Here is a 17,621-nt window from a genome sequence, read left to right as displayed (position 1 = left end):
GACACATGCCTATTAGACTTTAATAGCAATGTGGAGTAGGGAGTGGGACATAGACGTATAGAGGAGTTCAAGGGAGAGGTATAGACTGGGGATATACATTTGGAAGTCAACAGTATATAGATGGTACTTAAAGCCAGGGCAATACTATACTTATAGTGGCTCAGACCTTGAAGTAATCCTTATCATACAATTATTTTTATACTAATTCAAATTTTAATTGAATTCCATTTAAATCCCATAGTATTTGTTGAACCTTAACTATGTTTTAGCTATTTTACCAGATCCTTTGGATACAGATCAACTCATCTATTCATTTAACAAGTATTTGCTAGATGCATATAACTGTGTTAGGCACTGAGAACCCAGCAGTGAACAAAATGGACATAATCCCTATCTCTATGGAGCTCACAGACTGATGGGAGATATAGATATTAATGAAATAATCACATAAATGTAATATGTAGTTAAAATTATGATACATGGTATAAAAATTATAATGAGGAAAGTTATTTAGATTGAGGGAGAGGAAGTCACTGGAAAGTTTTTCTGAAGGAAAAACATTTAGGTTGAGGTGAATTAAAGCCATTTTATAACATATATAAACCCTTCAAGAAACTATTCTTCAGCCTGTACCATTGTGAAAAAATGGCTTCCCTTTTGCTCATTTATTTAGGGATGAGTAATTATCTGACTTTATCTGTAGTGTGTAAAAATAAATATAAGATAAAGTTTAAAATATATAAAAAATAAATATAAACCACTACACACCTATTAGAAGGGCCAAAATCCAAAACAATAACACCAAAAGCTAGGGAGGATGTGGAGCAACAAGAACTCTCATTCACTGCCACTGGGAATGCAAAATGGTACTGCCACTTCAGAAGACAAGTTTGGCAGTTTCTTACAAAACTGAATATAATCTTATCATACCATCCAGCAATCGTGCTCCTTGGTATTTATCCAAATAAGCTGAAGTCTTATGTCCACACAAAATCCTGTACAAAAATTTTTACAGCAGCTTTATTCATAATTGTCAAAACTTGGAAGCAACCAAGATGTCCTTTAGTAGGTGAATGGATAAATATAAACTGTGGTATATCCACATAATGGAATATTATTCAACACTAAAAAGAAATGAGCTACCAAGCCATGAAAAGATATGGAAAAACCTTAAATGCATATAACTAAATGAAAGCCAATCTGAAAAGGCTACCATACGATTTCAACTATATGACACTTTGGAAAAAGCCAAACCATGTAGACAGTAAAAGGCTCAATGGTTACCAAAGGTTAGGGGAGGGGGAGAAATTAACAGGAATAACATAGAGGATTTTTAGGGCAGACAAACTATCCTGTGATTCTATAATGGTAGATACATGTCATTTTACATTTGTCGAAATGTATACTTTATCCACATGGTAACATCTACTCTTCCTCTGACTCAGCTCAAACATCACTTCTGCTATGAAGTCTTTGTTAAATCCCCTAGTAAGGATGTTCCTCCTCTGTGCTCCCACAGTACTTTCTTAATCTCTCACACAGTACTTCAAACCTACTATAATTGTTTATTTATAAATCTGTTCTTCCACTATAATGTGAGCTTGAATCAGAGACTATGTCTTACTCATTTTTATATTCCCAGCATCTAGGACATAACAAACATATGTTTATTGAACAAATGAATGGATAAAGATGAAAGACTAAACCATTCACTCCACAAATATTTGAGTGCCTATAATGTGCCAGGCTCTGTTCTAGTACAAGAAAGTAGCCTGAACTTTTTGCCTATAAGATGATTAGAACCCTGAGCACAGGGTTCCTTTTTAAGCCTCTTTTAGCATCTTATCTGTACAAACTTCCAAATAAGCCACTTGATTATTTATTCATCCTTAGGAAAGAACCATTTGCCCAATGTTTAGAAGTGAGTGGCATTATGACAATGAATGGAAGTGGGAAAGCACAATACACTTATTCTATTCCCATAAAAGTGTACTTTAAGAGTCCAGTCTCCAGGCCGGGCGCTGTGGCTCACGCCTGTAATCCTAGCTCTTGGGAGGCCGAGGCGGGCGGATTGCTCAAGGTCAGGAGTTCAAAACCAGCCTGAGCAAGAGCGAGACCCCGTCTCTACTATAAATAGAAAGAAATTAATTGGCCAACTGATATATATATATATAAAAAAGTAGCCGGGCATGGTGGCGCATGCCTGTAGTCCCAGCTACTCGGGAGGCTGAGGCAGGAGGATCGCTTGAGCCCAGGAGATTGAGGTTGCTGTGAGCTAGGCTGACGCCACGGCACTCACTCTAGCCTGGACAACAAAGTGAGACTCTGTCTCAAAAAAAAAAAAAAAAAGAGTCCAGTCTCCATTTCGTAGTTACCTTCTCTTTATCACTTTCCAGAGAATGTAATTTAAAGAGTTGACAAAGAGAAAATAGTAATGACGACAAAGCCAAAGTGATTCTGCCAATAAATAGTTTAATGAGAACCAAGGTCTGTAACATACATAGCAGTAACCGCCCTGACCTATGCCTTCTGTTCTAGCCCAGGACTGGGGCTAACCAACTTCATTTAACCCTCATTTGGAAAGAAGGCCATTTTCAATGTCACCCATCAGTATCCATCTTCATAGAAGATACCAATCTGGGGCCAGAGTCTAAATGTTAACACTTCCTCCCAGGGAAAAGTTAACGTGGTAACACAAGTATATAACAACTTTGAGCCATCCTATTGTTCTTCCATCAGGAGGCCTTTAGGAAACCAATGGTTCAGTAAACACTTATAACTTTGTCAAAATACATTAGAACACAGAAAAGGGGAGAAAGAAGAGAGTAGAAAGGCTGGCAGGGCTGGGTCGCGTGTAATTCAGTCCTTAGATTTGAAGCCTCTTGAGCTGCTCATATGTAATAAAAAACTGAGGAGTAAGTCATGGAAGATCACTGGGTTGATACTGAAAGCCAAACCCAATTCTAAAATTGTGCATTGCATTCTCTTAAATTAAAGTCTGTGCTATTCTAAGTTTCATTTGCTTAAAAGTCTGTTTTAAAACAACACCTGTCAAATCAAGCATATATTGAATGCCTACCATGTGCCCATTATAATCATTGGCATTTAGCAATATAAATAGATTAAAACTCTAGTATACTTATAGTCTTCTGCGACAAACAGGACAAACACAAAATAACCAAGAACATTAACAACAACATATAATTCAGTGCTAGAGTAATTGTTACAAACATTAGGTAATCAGAACAATTCCAAAGAGGGCAGAGTCCCTCTCATCCTACAGAACCCGTCCAATAGGGCAGGGAATCACTTTTCACCCCTGCAGTGCTCACCACTATACACACAACACCACACACAGTATCCAACACATGGCTCTGCACATGGTAGGCACTCAAACACAACTAAAGTGGGGAGCTTCATCCATTAGTAAAGAGCCCTAATTGGCTGTGGATTCCTTCACCCCATGAATGTTCTCTGTTCTGTTATTATTTCTCAGCTACTTTGGTCCTATAATTAGTGGTGGGAAATCTGGAACATCTCAGCATGGACTTTCCTGTGGGCATCTTCCATCAGGGTTTCTAAAAACTTCATAGCCCCTTCCAGATTGGCTGTATCTGTTGTCATTTTGTTTTAAAGAGGGAAGTTTGACACGTTTTTTCTACCCCCTTTTTAAATTGGTATTAGCCTCCAACTGAAAGTTGTTTCTTTAATTCCACCCTCAATGGTCACCAATAAGATGCTTGAGTTTCTCACTTCCCTAAAAGGATTTAATGATCAAATTTTCCTTCCCATAGCCTAGAATTACCTGGGAGCATTTGCTTTCATTCTCTTGGGTTCTAAAAGGATACAATGATGTTCCAGGGGCCAAGTCGAAGCCAGTTTGGCCAAAATCCTTTATAGAGCGCAAAAAAGCCCTCATGTTTCCACATCTGAAGGAAAGATATAACAACAACAATAAAAAAAAAAAAAAAATAAAAAAAAACAAGAGTGAGTTTCCCTTTGTCTTACATTTGACAATCATCTTCTACCTCCACCCCAGAGCAACTTATGGTTCCATGAATGGTCTTTTTTCTAAATATATATTTTGAATCTGTATGTAGTCTAAATCTATCTACCATTCAACACATATTTACTGAGCACCTACCATATGCAAGGCATTCTTCTTGATGCTGGGAATATAGTAGTAAACAATACAGAATAAGTGTCAGTGGTGGCCAGCCTCCAAAATGGCCCCCAGTGAAGCCTACCTCCAGTTCTTCATGCCCTTGTGTGGCCCCGACCCTACAATATATCAGGATTGTTCTGTGTCAACAATGGAATGTAGTAGTAGTGAATATATGTCACATCCATTGCTAGATATTTTATATGTAAGGTATCTGCCTTGTTCTCTGTTGGATCATTTACTCTGGAGGAAACCAGCTACCATGTCATAAAGAGCGGCCTACATGGTGAGGAACTGAAGCCTCTAGCCAACTAGCACAAGGGATCTTTGAAGCACATATCCCAGCCCCAGTCAAGCCTTTAGATGATTGCGGCCCTAGCTAACAAATGGACTACAACCGCATGAGAGATCCTAAACTAGAATCACTCAGCTAAGTTTGCTTCTCAATTCCTGGCCCACAGAAACTGCAAAATAATAAATGTTGTTTTAAAGCACTGAGTTTTGGGGTAATTTGTTACATAGCAATAGATAAGTTATACAGTCCCTGCCCTCATGGAATGTATGTTCTAGTGGAGTTGACAAACAAATACACAAGTTGATAAACATTCTACCCAAAAATGATAAGTACTACAAGGAAAACTAAAGCAGGGTAAGAGATAGGAGTTGAGCAAGTCACTATCTTTCTCTGAGTCATTGTAAATCATCATTGTAAATTCTGTGTAACACCATGGCCTACCTCATGTGAATGCTTTGAGGATTACATGAAAAATAACATGAACTGCTTTGAGTTTTGGTTTCCTACTTTATACAGTGGAGTCCTATACATACTAACTGAGTGATCATGAGAATTCAATGTCAAATTATGCATGCCAAAGGTCATAAACTGACGGCATGTACTGAATTCAGCCAGCAGAAACAGCTCATATATAATGGACAAATATCTATTAAGTAACTACAATGTGTTAGGCATTCTGTTAGACATTGAAAAATGTTATTTTGCCTTTCCACTGGTGAAGTGAAACCTATCAGTGTTCTAAAAAATGGATATATTTGGATAAGACAGCAATATGAAAAGCCGGTTTGTAAATATTCCTTATTCTATCCAGTAAATTAAGAATACTAGAAATAATTATCCTTACTGACCATTTTTGGAGAATAAACAGTAGCATGATAAGGGTAATATTTATGGAAACATACTGGTAATATGCTTCCCTAATGGATCTTTAGCAAATGCTGAATGTCTCAGACCAAAATAATGTTGGAAAATTGTGAAAAACATCCAAAATAAAACCCAGATACAGATAACCTAGAATCATAAACTATTAAATGGCAAAGAACCTCTGAGATACAGTCCAATCCTATTACCTCTTACCTGGACTACCACAATAGACTCCCAATTGGTCTAAAATCTTCACCTACAAGCCAGAACAATCTTTTAAAATTATAAATCAGATCATGTCACTTTCCTGCTTAAAGTTCTTGAATGGCTTACTGGTGATTTCATTCTAATTGCAAATTCTCCACAGTGACCCCTAAGAACCTATATGATTTAGCCCCTGCATCTCTCTCCAGTTGTATTTCCTACTAGTTTTTCCTTCATTTACCATACTCAGCCACACCAACCTTCTTTCTAACCCTTGAACATATCTACCTCACTCCCAACTCAGGCCCTTTGTAACTTGTTCCCTCTTTATAAAATGCTTTTCTCCCAGCTGTTCACATGGCCACTTCCTTCTTATACATCAGTCAGATCTCAGCTCAAATGTCACCTCCTCACAGGCTTTTCCTGACTATCCTAGCTGAAGTAGTTCCCTACCACCAAGTCACTATTTCAATATCCTATTATTTTTTCATAGCATTTACTTCTATCTGCAATTATACTGTGTATTCTTTTGTTTTTATTGACTGTCTTCCTCAACTAGAATATAATCTCCAAAAGATCAGGGACTATGTTTGTCTTATTCACCATTACATCCTCACCACCACCTCAGATGGTGTCTGGCACATTACAGTTTCCAATAAATGAACACACAAATACAATCAAGAGTTTCTAACACTCCACTGAGCCATCTGAATTGTTATAAATCTTGAAAACAGTGACCAACTTCTTCACAGCATTAAAACTGGGGGGCACTTTTTTGGCATGAGACAGCTGTGTGAAAACAAACAAGAACTTCTGTAGATAAGGAGAGCAAACAGGCTACTTCATGAAGTTATACAGGCTTGTTCATTCAGTAAATAACTTGCTATGGATAAACTGATAAGCAAGATGCACACAGCTCTGCCTTCATGAAATTGAGAGTCTACTGGGGCAGACAGATATTAAAAGAAATTACAACAAAATTTAACAAATGTGAACAAAATGTGATACAGCCATACAATGAAATATTATTCAGCATAAAAAGGAACTGCTGATGCATGTTATAACATGGATGAACCCAGAAAACATTATACTAAGTGAAAGAAGCCAGCCTCAAAAGGTCATATATTGTATGATATGTAAATTAGTCCTCAGTAAAGGTATTTTCTAAAGATAAATGCTATGACAGAGGAAGTACAACAATAACCTAGTCTAATGGTCAGAGAAGGCCTTCATGAAAAGTAATGAGATCTGAAGAACAGCTAGAACTAGCCAAGTGGTATTTAGGGTATTACAGGGGGTGTCTAACAAAATATATGGCATGAGTGAAAACTTGGGGAAAAAACAAAGTCTAACACTAGAAACTGTTGAGTACATATGGAATGTAGAATAAAGGTGACAGAAATATGGCTGTAGGAACAAAAAGGGGTCATATAGAGAGAGCCTTGGGTCAATGAGAAGGATTAAAGGAATTTAGATGGGGTGACAAGATGAGATGTGCAGCTGTTATTTTCTATGTCAGAGATAAATGCATGACTCTATTCACCAAGGTGTTTTGGAATACTTAAGGATGAAATGAAAAATAATAAAGTATGATACTGTTATGTATAATGACAATATAGAGCAAAGCCATTTTAAAGAATTTTAATAGCAAGTACATGAATCAGTGAGCAAATGTTAAATACTTAAAGGTTACTATCAACATAAAAAGTATGTTTCTGCGGATACAACACAGCATAGTGATCATAAGTACAAACTTTGGAATCAGACAGAACCTGGATTATGTCATGAGTAAGTTACTGCTAACTCTGAACCTAAATTTCCTCATTTATAAAATGGGAAAGGTAATATCTACTCCACAGGGTTGCTGTGAGAGTTAAAGGATATACTCTACGTTATTATTATTAAAGATGCCACCATCTACAAGGAGTGTATCTCAAACTTTCAAATTGGGCTAAAATTTCCTTTCATAGAACTCTGATTTTATCACTTACCAGGCTGCACTGATTATCTATTTGTATACCTACAGTACTTTCGTAATAGCTATAATTTCTCTGTAACTACTAAAATGCTGCCTGATATATAATAAATGTTAAACAAAACTGATACTAGCAGAGAAACCATATAGCAAAATCACATTTTAGCCCTAAATTTGATTTTGTAGCAGTAATATCACCAGTAATTTCATAATACGTTTGTGATATTTAGTTTCCTACAAACATAACAGCAGAAACTTTCAAAGCCAAAGTGAACAATAGCACAACCCTGAACCAAAATCAAGTACTAGGGTTTTGTTTGTTTTTTTTTTTAAGTACCAGGTTTTCTATTACAAGGTCTCCGTCTTATCTGAAGTGGGCAAATGGGGATATATTAAGTCTTTTCTATCAATAATTCTATATGGTACTATTAATAAAGTATCCTGTATTCTCAAGTACTTGAATTGGAATAATAATATTAAGGATCAGTGTATATCACCAGATTGCCAAGGAGACAGCTTTTTTTTTTTTTACCTGGGAATGATTCTGAGAGGCTACTAAAAATATGCATAATGATTCTTTCATCTTCAGAATGATACGTAGCAACTAATAATAAGACTGAAAGGTCTGAGACATCAAAGAAAACTAAAATGTACTCCGAATCCACAATGTGCATACCTTCAAAATACCATCCAAAGTACCCTTGTAGAGGTCCACATGTCCCACGATTGCCCTCTGGTTCATCATGCGAGTTCGCACCACATCAACTGGATTGGAGGCCAGAGCCCCAGCCAAGCCACATGTAAAGCTGGAACTAAAGATGAAACTGGAACTAAACTTTAAGAAGATAGATTGCCCCCACTTTCACCCCCTGCCCACTTAAACAGAAATTAGGCCAACCATAAATGTATAGTAATTCAGATCCATCAGATAAAACCTGGTGCTTGCCCTTTCATTATGACCTAAAGTGAAAGGAAATCTATACTAGAGAAACACCATTGAAAGGTTGTCCCTTCAGTTTTCAATCTGCAACTTGGTCTCTTTCTTAAACGAGACAGTTTATAAACCTAACGAGATCTCTAAGCAGGAAATATCACACACCATCTATTAGTTACATAAAATTTTCAAACCACCATATCAAATGCCAAATGCATTTGAGTAGCAAAATAGTATAAAGCTTACAAGACAAAGAAAATGTAAGATGAGATTAACAACAGTCTTCAGCCAAAAGCTGTGCTTTAGTTTCACAGACCCTATAAAATTTCACCCTTTTTTCTCATTCCCATTGAGAAAAGTTTGCTTTCTGATACAAAATTAACCAAAGCAAACAATAGATGTGCTTATTAGATATACAAGCTGTATATGAATAAATGCAAGTCCTATAGACCTCTGGTAGGCTGCCGTATTAGACCCTGCTCCCAAGTACCCAAATACCCATACCACCTGAGATCTCTATGAAGTGTAAAGTGTTCAGAAGGTTTGAAGTTCTGGTAATAGGAGAGACAAGGGTATTTAGGCCATACGTACCAGTTGTCAATTCCACTTGAGGACTTCAGTAAAAGAGGTTTGCTCAAAATGCTGGAAATACAGAATGAGCACAACCTATCCTACTTACACAAAGTGAGTTAAAATTGTGTCGCCCATCATTCCTGACAATATTAAGTGTTTCTTGGTAATATCATAAACTGGTAGCTCTACTCCCACAACGATAGCAGCACGCTGAGCAGTTGGGACCACACCCTACAAAACACAAGTCACATTAGACACCAAGAAAATACAAAAGGAATGACATAAGTCTTAAAGAGAACAAAATAGGTCAGGAGTTTTAAAGTGCCAGAAAAATCCAAGTCTGAAGTACAGAGGTCACTCTTTCAAATCAATGACTAATACCGGAACACTTATAAATTCCCAATTTACTTGTTGTATTAAAAATAAAATAATGATATGACACCCAAAGCACAAGAGACAAAAGAAAAAAATAAATTGGACTTAATCACAATTTAAAACTTATGTGATTCAAAAGACACCACCAAGAAAATGAGGAGTCAACCCATACAATGGAAAAAAATATTTGCCAATCATATATCTGCTAAGGAACTAGTAGCCACGATATATAAAGAACACTTATAATACAACAGTCAATTAAAAATGGGCAAAAGATCTAAAGACATTTCCCTCAAAGAAGATATATGAATGGCCAATAAGCATATGAAAAGATGTTCAACATCACTAGTCATTAGGGAAATGCAAATCAAAACCATAATGCCATACCACTTCATACCTACTAGAATGGCTATATTTTTTTTTTTAAGTAGAACAAGTGTTGGTAAAGATGTGGAGAATTTGGAACCCTTATACTGCTAGTAGGAATGTAAAATGGGGCAACCACTATGGAAAACAATTTGGCATTTCCTCAAAAAGTTTAACAGAATTACCATACAACACAGCAATTCCACACCTAGGTATATACCCATGAGAATTGAAAACATATGTTCATGCAAAAATATGTACATGGATGTTCATAGCAGCATTATTCATAATAGCCAGAAAGTACAAAAACCCAAATGCTCATTGATTGATGAGGGGATAAACAAAATGTGGCATATCCATACAATGGAATTATTATTCAGCCATAAAAAGAAATGAAGTATTGATACATGCTGCAACATGGATGAACCTTGAAAAGAGTATGCTGAATGGAAGATGCCAATCACAAAAGACTACATACTGTATGATTACATATATGCGAAATATCTAGAATTGGCAAATCTTTAGAGACAGAAAGTAGAGTAGTGGTTGTCTAGAGCTAGGAGTGGTGGCTCACTCCTGTAATCCTAGCTACTCAGGAGGCTGAGGCAGGAGGATCGCTTGAGCCCAGGAGTTCAAGGCTGCAGTGAGCTATGATGGCATCACTGCACACCAGCCTGGGTAACAGAGCGAGACCCCATCTCTTAAAAAAAAAAATTGATTCTGACAGCACTTTATTGGGAAAAAAGAAAAATAAAAAAAAAAAAAATTGAAAATAACATACCATAGGGATAACTGTTATATTAAAGTGTTCAATCATCTCTAAGTTCTCAAACTCAATTTATTAAGTGGAAATGATGTAGCTGTGCTGAGATGCTTGATTCTGCTGATGTGGCTAGCCAAACAGTGCCTTCTCTTTGACTCTTCTGCATGTTTCACTCTGTTAAAAAGGGTAACCTTCACAGAAGATTACTATGGTGAATAGTAAGGCTCCAAACTGGAGCCCACAGGCTGAAATGAGGCCACAGACATGTTTTGTGTGGCCCACACAGTGTTTCTAAGATTGAATCAGTTGTCAACATGTAAAAAAAATAAGGATATTTCACATAGAAATCAGCTTCTCCTGAAAAGCCAGAAAATTTGGCCACACTGGGCTCACCATCAGTGCATGGCAGCAATGGGCTGGAGCTGAGGAAGAGCTGTCCTCTTTCAACAAGGCTAGTGCTCTCCAGTTCACTACTGTCCCCACCACACTACTGTCTTTCCAACTCTGAGATAAGTGCCAGTTATACTTTGTCATCATACTTGTGCTGTTTTTTTCTTACAATGAAGTTAGGAAGAAAGCAAAATGTTTCCAGTACCCATGTTATTAATACAATCAAAGCAGGAAAATAAAACAGACTAAGAGAACCATGTGTTTGAAGATAAATACAAACACATTTCTTTGTTGAAATTAAAAAATATTCCTATATTTCTAATATGCAAATAAAACATGTTAGTCTCAACAGAATTCATAACACAATGTATTTTGCTTCTTTTTTTTTTTTCTATTTGAGACAGGGTCTCACTCTGTCACTCAGGCTAGAGTGCAATGGCATCATCATAGCTCACTACAACCTAAACTCCTGAGCTCAAGCAACCCTCCTGCCTCAGCCTCTCAAATAGCTGGGACTACAGGTGTGGGCCACCACATCTGGCTAATTTTTTTATTTTTTTGTAGAGACAGGGTCTCACTGTTTTGCCCAGGCTGGTCTCAAACTCCTGGCCTCAAGTTATCCTCCCACCTCAGCCTCCCAAAGTGCTGGGATTACAGGTGTGAGCCACCACACTCAACCTGTACTTCACTGCTTTGTGTTATATGCCTAAGTCACATAAGTAGCCTAGATCATAAAAGTAGCTACGTTCACTTTCTCAAAAAATAAACCTATTATTACCATATAATCTAGCAATTCCACTTCTGGATATATACCCAAAGGAACAGAAAGCAGGGTTTCAAAGGGATAGTCACACACTCAAGCACAGCAGCATCATTAACAATAGCCAAAAGGTATTGTGAATCCAAGTATCCATCAATGGTTGAATGGATAATGAAAATATGGTATATACATAAAATGGAATATTATGTAGCTTTAAAAAGGAAGAAGATTCTGACACATGCTACCACATGGATGAACCCTGAGGACATTATGCTAAGCAAAATAAGCCAGTCACAAAAAGACAAACATTATACGATTCCACTTACATGAGGTACCTAGAGTAGTAAAATTTATAGAGACAGAAAGTAGAATGGGGAGTTCCAGGGGCTGAGGAAAGGAGAAATGGGGAGTTGTTTAATGGGTAGAGTTTGAGTTTTGCAAGATGAAGATTTCTGGAAGTGAGTTCCTCAACAATGTGAATGTACTTAACACTATTGAACCATACACTTAAAAATGGTTAAGATGATAAATTTTAGGTTATGTGCACTTTACCACAATTAAAAATAAAAAATATAGCCAAATACGCCAGAAGTGTAGAAAAAATAAAAATAAAAAAATAAATAAAAAAATAAAAAATAAAGTAGCTGTGCTCTCCTGACAAATCTCCAATTCTACATATTGTTCTGTCTTTTGTTCCTTTGGTATCAGTTTGTAAGAAAGTTCTAGTTAATTCCATCTTCTGGTTTTAAATTATACTAATCAAGAAAGTGTACGCTGCTCTTATCAAAAAGTAAACCTCAAGGATCATTAATGGATGTGAAGACCATTAGGTAAAAGATGATTAGATATCAGGATATATACATGCTGCTAGACTATCACCCCACAGATTACTTACTTGCTAAATGCAAAGGGGGAAAAAACTTATCTTTTACAATGGTGAGATCTGGTAGACATCATCCTACCAAGTAATCAAATTTGGCACCAAGAGTCATGGGACAATCTAACATTATATGCCTCTTGCTGTGATGAAATATGAAATATATAGCATCACCTATGAAGCTCTCCTACCAAAAATGTTTAACATGGATCTAATCAAGCCAATGGACCCAACCTTCAGCTTATTAGAAATATAGGAGATAGAAGACCAAGTTAATCACCACACAGAAACGTTCTATAAGAAAACTAGCCTGGAGCCGGGCCCAGTGTCCAGTGCTTATTGTCCCAGCTACTTGGGAGGCTGAGGTGGGAGGAGTGCTTGAGCCCAGGAGTTTGGCATCAGCCTGGGTGACATAGCGAAACCCCATCTCTTATAAAAAAAGAAAAGAAAACTAGCCTCGTCTCATCAATAGAGGAATTTTTTTTTTTTTTTTGAGACAGAGTCTCACTTTGTTGCCCAGGCTAGAGTGAGTGCCGTGGCGTCAGCCTAGCTCACAGCAACCTCAAACTCCTGGGCTCAAGCAATCCTCCTGCCTCAGCCTCCCGAGTAGCAGGGACTACAGGCATGTACCACCATGCCCGGCTAATGTTTTCTATATATATTAGTTGGCCAATTAATTTCTTTCAGTTTATAGTAGAGACGGGGTCTCGCTCTTGCTCAGGCTGGTTTCGAACTCCTGACCTTGAGCAATCCGCCCGCCTCAGCCTCCCAGAGAGCTAGGATTACAGGCGTGAGCCACCGCGCCCGGCCAATAGAGGAATTTTTAATATGTACTGGATATTAGGTATTAGGGACTTATTGTTAATTTTCTTAGATGCGATAATGGTATTGTTATTATGTAGGAGAATGTTCTTTCTTATTCTTAGGGAATATATAGTGAAGTATTTAGGTGAGTGCTATGATGTCTGCAACTTACTTTCTTTCATATAGTTTAGCTAAAAAAGAAAAGCATAAATATAGCAAATATGATCAAACTTTACAGTCATTTAATCCAGGTCATGGGTATGTAGTTCATAGTTCTATTCTTTCAAATTTTCTTTGTGTTTGAAATTTCTTATCATAAGTTATAGAAAATTATAAAGAAAGAAAAATAGCAAAGCTCTTGTTTTTATTTAAAAGACTATTAATGGATTTCCCAATTCCACTCTCCCTGTATATTCTACTAGTATCCTTATTAATATTATAATATTTAATGATTAAAAGTAGATTAAAAATTATTGCAACAATGACAACAAAAAGGCAAAGTATAGATAAAAGACAAAGATAATATGACAAAATGTCAACAGAAATTCTCTCTAGGTAGTGGGACTACTGGATTTTTTCTTTTACTTTTCTGTATTTTCTCAATATTTTATACTATCTTTTACTTTTTATAAGATTAAAAATATTTGTTTTAGGTAACAACTTCTGAACATAAGCACTACAAAGACACATATTGCTATGTTAGTACAGAACTGGCCAAAAAAAAAAAAAAAAAAAACACTGAAGAACTAAATTCACTGTCAATGTAAACAAACCAAAATGGCTATCTCAAATAATATAATAACTTTCCCCACATATACAATCCCCAAATGTTAAGCAGAAATAAAGACCATTGATAAGTTTTGGTCCTTTCATAGGTGATGAGGAGCTTCTTACTCTATTATAATTCACAATTTTATGGCTTTACATAAAAAAATTTTCTTTGCCAATTCTAGAACTGATAGTATAGAACACTACCAGGAAAGAGTACTTACTCTCCACAGACCCCTGGTGCCTTCCTGTTGGTATATATCGATGAAGCTGCCAATCATGCTCCCTTGAAACAGGCTTCCTTGAGCCTGCATCCGAATCTAAAAGAAGAGGTGAACATTTTGTTTTGGCAGAAAGAACCAAAAGGAGATATTTTACTCCTTTAAAATTAAGAAAACAGTATTTGGGGATTATCAGAAAAATCTCTATTATGATGAAATTAATGAGTTAAACTGTATATAGAAAGAATGTAATTTGTGTCAAAGTGTATTTTATAAAGACGATTTTCATCACATTCCTCATACTAAGTCCATCATTTCTGAAGTTAGAAAATTTGGGGAAAAGGAAGAACAAATACACACCAGGCATAGAAAATGATTCATTTAAAATATGATTAGTGGAAAATTACAAACCTAAATATCCAAACAACAACACAGATTGGTTACATAAATTATGATATATCCATTTAATGGAATACTATGGAGCCATAAAATTCTGTTGGACAATAATATTTGTTGATATTGAAAGATGTCAAAAATTAATTTCTAAATATGAAAAAGGTTACAAAATAGTATATATGTCATTTTTACTAAAAACATGTAAACTTAAATATATCCCTAAACTCCAGGAGACTGGAGGAACATACACATCCAAATATTGATGGTGGTTTATATCTGAGTGGTGAGGCTACAACTGAGCATTTTTCTGTTTTTTTTTTCTGCTTTCCATTTTTTTCTACACTGAACATGCATTGTTTATGCAATTATAAAAAGCAAAAAATGTTTTAAAATGTAATTTTATGCTTACAAGACCTTAAATTGAGTCTTATTTGTAAAAAGCATGATATTATATTCTGCCAAGTGGCCTTTGAGAGCTACAAGAAAGGAAATACAGTATTAAATAGTCATGTAAAAGACTTGGAACAATTTCACAGATTCCAAACACATATAATCAATCATAGGAGTCAGTCACTAAATACTAGTGCCCAAATGTATGCCTGATTTTCATGAAGCACAACTCTAGCATTGAAGATTTCAATAAATGTCCTTGGTAAGTCATGTAACAGCAGCATGCTTTTATGCAGAAAGTCAATTGTTACTACTAAGAGTTTTGAAATAAAAACCTAAGCTCAATTAAATCGAGATACAAACTACTATAAAGACTAACCAAAACTACAAATACCCTATGGAAAGTAGAAGATGTCTTAAAGGAGGTAATTCCTGAGCATGACTAGGACTAGGGTGAGGCAAATGAAGTATTTTCCTTAGGTGAGTAATGTAAGGGGGCACCAAAATGCTCAGTAATCAAAATAAATAGTATCTTCATTCAATATTTTCAAAAAATCCAAATTAATCCACAAAAATCCATGATAGATCAAATATCAAAATTTTAACTAAAGCTAGGATTCAACAGGGCCAAGATTAGGGTGAGGTGAGTGAAATGAATTACGTAAAATTTTTATATCTGGTTTATCATTAATTTTTTGCATTAATTTTGATTTTTTAAAAAAATATTACATAAAATGTTACTTACATTGATTACTGAGTTTTTTGGCACCCTCTTACATTTTGTACCCAAGGGAAGTACACCTCACTTGTTTTACTCTAGGTCTAGCCCTGTTTCTGAGCATAGTCTTAAAGGACAAATTTACCAGAAAAAGGAGAAAAGGCACTGCAGGGAGAAAGAGAGCTACATGCACAAAAGCAAAGAAGCAATATATAGTAGATCAGATATGGATTAAGATCACTCTGGCTTCAGTCTGGAGATGGGTTGAGAAAGCACACACTAGAGTGAAAAGCCAAGTTAGGAGGCTTCAGAGATGAGGGCCTATAATAGGAATGGTGGGGAAACAACAAATTTGAAAAATATTTATAAGGTAAAATCTACAGAACTTGATACCTGATTCAATATTAAAAGGAAATAGAGATAGAAGAATCAAGGATGATCTAGGTTTCCAGTTTGGATGACCCAGTAGATCTGGTTGGGTAGTTGTGGTAGAATACTAGTTGTCCCCCAACATCTATTCTCCCCTTCTTCAATAATTAGAGTTTTAGTTGGGCACATGATCCCCCAATTAGAGACATTTCCCAGCCTTCCTTTCAGCAAGATATAGCCATAGAACTAAGTCCTTCAGAATGAAATGTGAACAGAAATAGTGGTTGAAACTTCCCTGTCTGTTGCTTCAAAGGAAATTGCCTGTATTTCAGAATAGCCAAACAGCCCTACTTAATGAGAAAAAGTTCTTCCTTGCAGAAGAATTCTAGCTAAGAAACATAGAAGGAATGACAGAATTAGAAAAATCACCATTTTGCAACCTTTGGTGAAATAACTGATTCAAGTAATGGTCACCAACAGAGGAAACCATTAGATGAAGGGTCGACAGGAAACTTTACAAAGGAGGAATAAGGCTGTCACACCTGAATTTACTGATCAATCTTAATTGGGACAATCTAATATTGGGACAACCAAACATTGTATGCATCCTCACATGACTCAGTATGACCTTTACAGATACCTTCCATTTACAGAAATAGAGGGTTTAGCGGAATCAGATTACCTCACAAGGAAGCAAACAGCCAAATCCAGAACTTGGGAATTCTACAGGACAACTGATCCAGTTTATTCAACAAGTTAATGGTAAAAAAAGAAAAAGAAAGAGGTGTGTGGGTGGCAGTGGGGTACTTTAGAGTAAAAGAGACTTAAAACATAACTATTAATGTTATGTAACTTTGGACTCCAAGTTAAATAAATCAACTGTAAAATATATAAGACAGTCTGGAAATTTGAACATAGATTATCAGACGTTACCAATTAATTATGTTAATTTTGTTAGCTATAACAAAGGCATCGTGGTTATGTAAGAAACCATTCCTTTTAGGAGATGTACATCAAAATATGTGAGGGGAAATGACAATATCTGGAATAATCTTTAAAAGAATTCAGAAAAAAAGGAATAATGAAGCAGGGATAGCAAAATCTTAGCTGTTGAATCTAAGTGACACATACAAAGATGTTCACTATACTATTATTATTCTCTACTCTTTGGTATGTTTGAAATTGTTTATCAAAAACTACATATTTAAAGATTTAAACTGTTAACAAAAATGTAGGCCACAGATGAGATATACCCGAAGGCCAAACACCCATCACCAGATAAGCAAAACTTAAGTCATCCTGATTTCCTCCAAAATTCTCTCTCTAATCATAAACACAGAACATAAGCTTTATGTCCTTGTCAGCATGCTTCAGTGAAATGAAACCAATCGACTATAGAAAATCAGCTTAAACAGCT

At 36.0% G+C, this 17,621-nt stretch overlaps 1 protein-coding gene across 4 annotated transcripts in view; it reads right to left on the bottom strand.

Annotated features, from left to right (window-relative positions):
• Positions 1 to 2,459: 2,459 nt before the first annotated feature.
• Positions 2,460 to 17,621, bottom strand: part of SLC25A14 (solute carrier family 25 member 14) — a 33,368-nt gene continuing 18,206 nt past the window's right edge. For all 4 annotated transcript variants that reach the window (XM_075999633.1, XM_012750423.2, XM_012750424.2 and 1 more), the window contains 5 exons: positions 14,335 to 14,430; positions 9,114 to 9,238; positions 8,177 to 8,312; positions 3,849 to 3,929; positions 2,460 to 2,908 (listed from right to left, as the gene is read on the bottom strand). In XM_075999633.1, coding sequence (XP_075855748.1) covers positions 2,867 to 2,908; positions 3,849 to 3,929; positions 8,177 to 8,312; positions 9,114 to 9,238; positions 14,335 to 14,430 — 480 coding nt within the window. In that variant the 3' untranslated portion in view covers positions 2,460 to 2,866. The remainder of the gene's footprint in view (positions 2,909 to 3,848; positions 3,930 to 8,176; positions 8,313 to 9,113; positions 9,239 to 14,334; positions 14,431 to 17,621) is intronic.

This window comes from Microcebus murinus, chromosome X, assembly GCF_040939455.1.
Source record: "Microcebus murinus isolate Inina chromosome X, M.murinus_Inina_mat1.0, whole genome shotgun sequence".
Classification (NCBI taxonomy): Eukaryota; Metazoa; Chordata; class Mammalia; order Primates; family Cheirogaleidae; genus Microcebus; species Microcebus murinus.
Note: the sequence above shows the minus strand (reverse complement) of the source record. Positions and strands in the feature narration are given on the sequence as shown.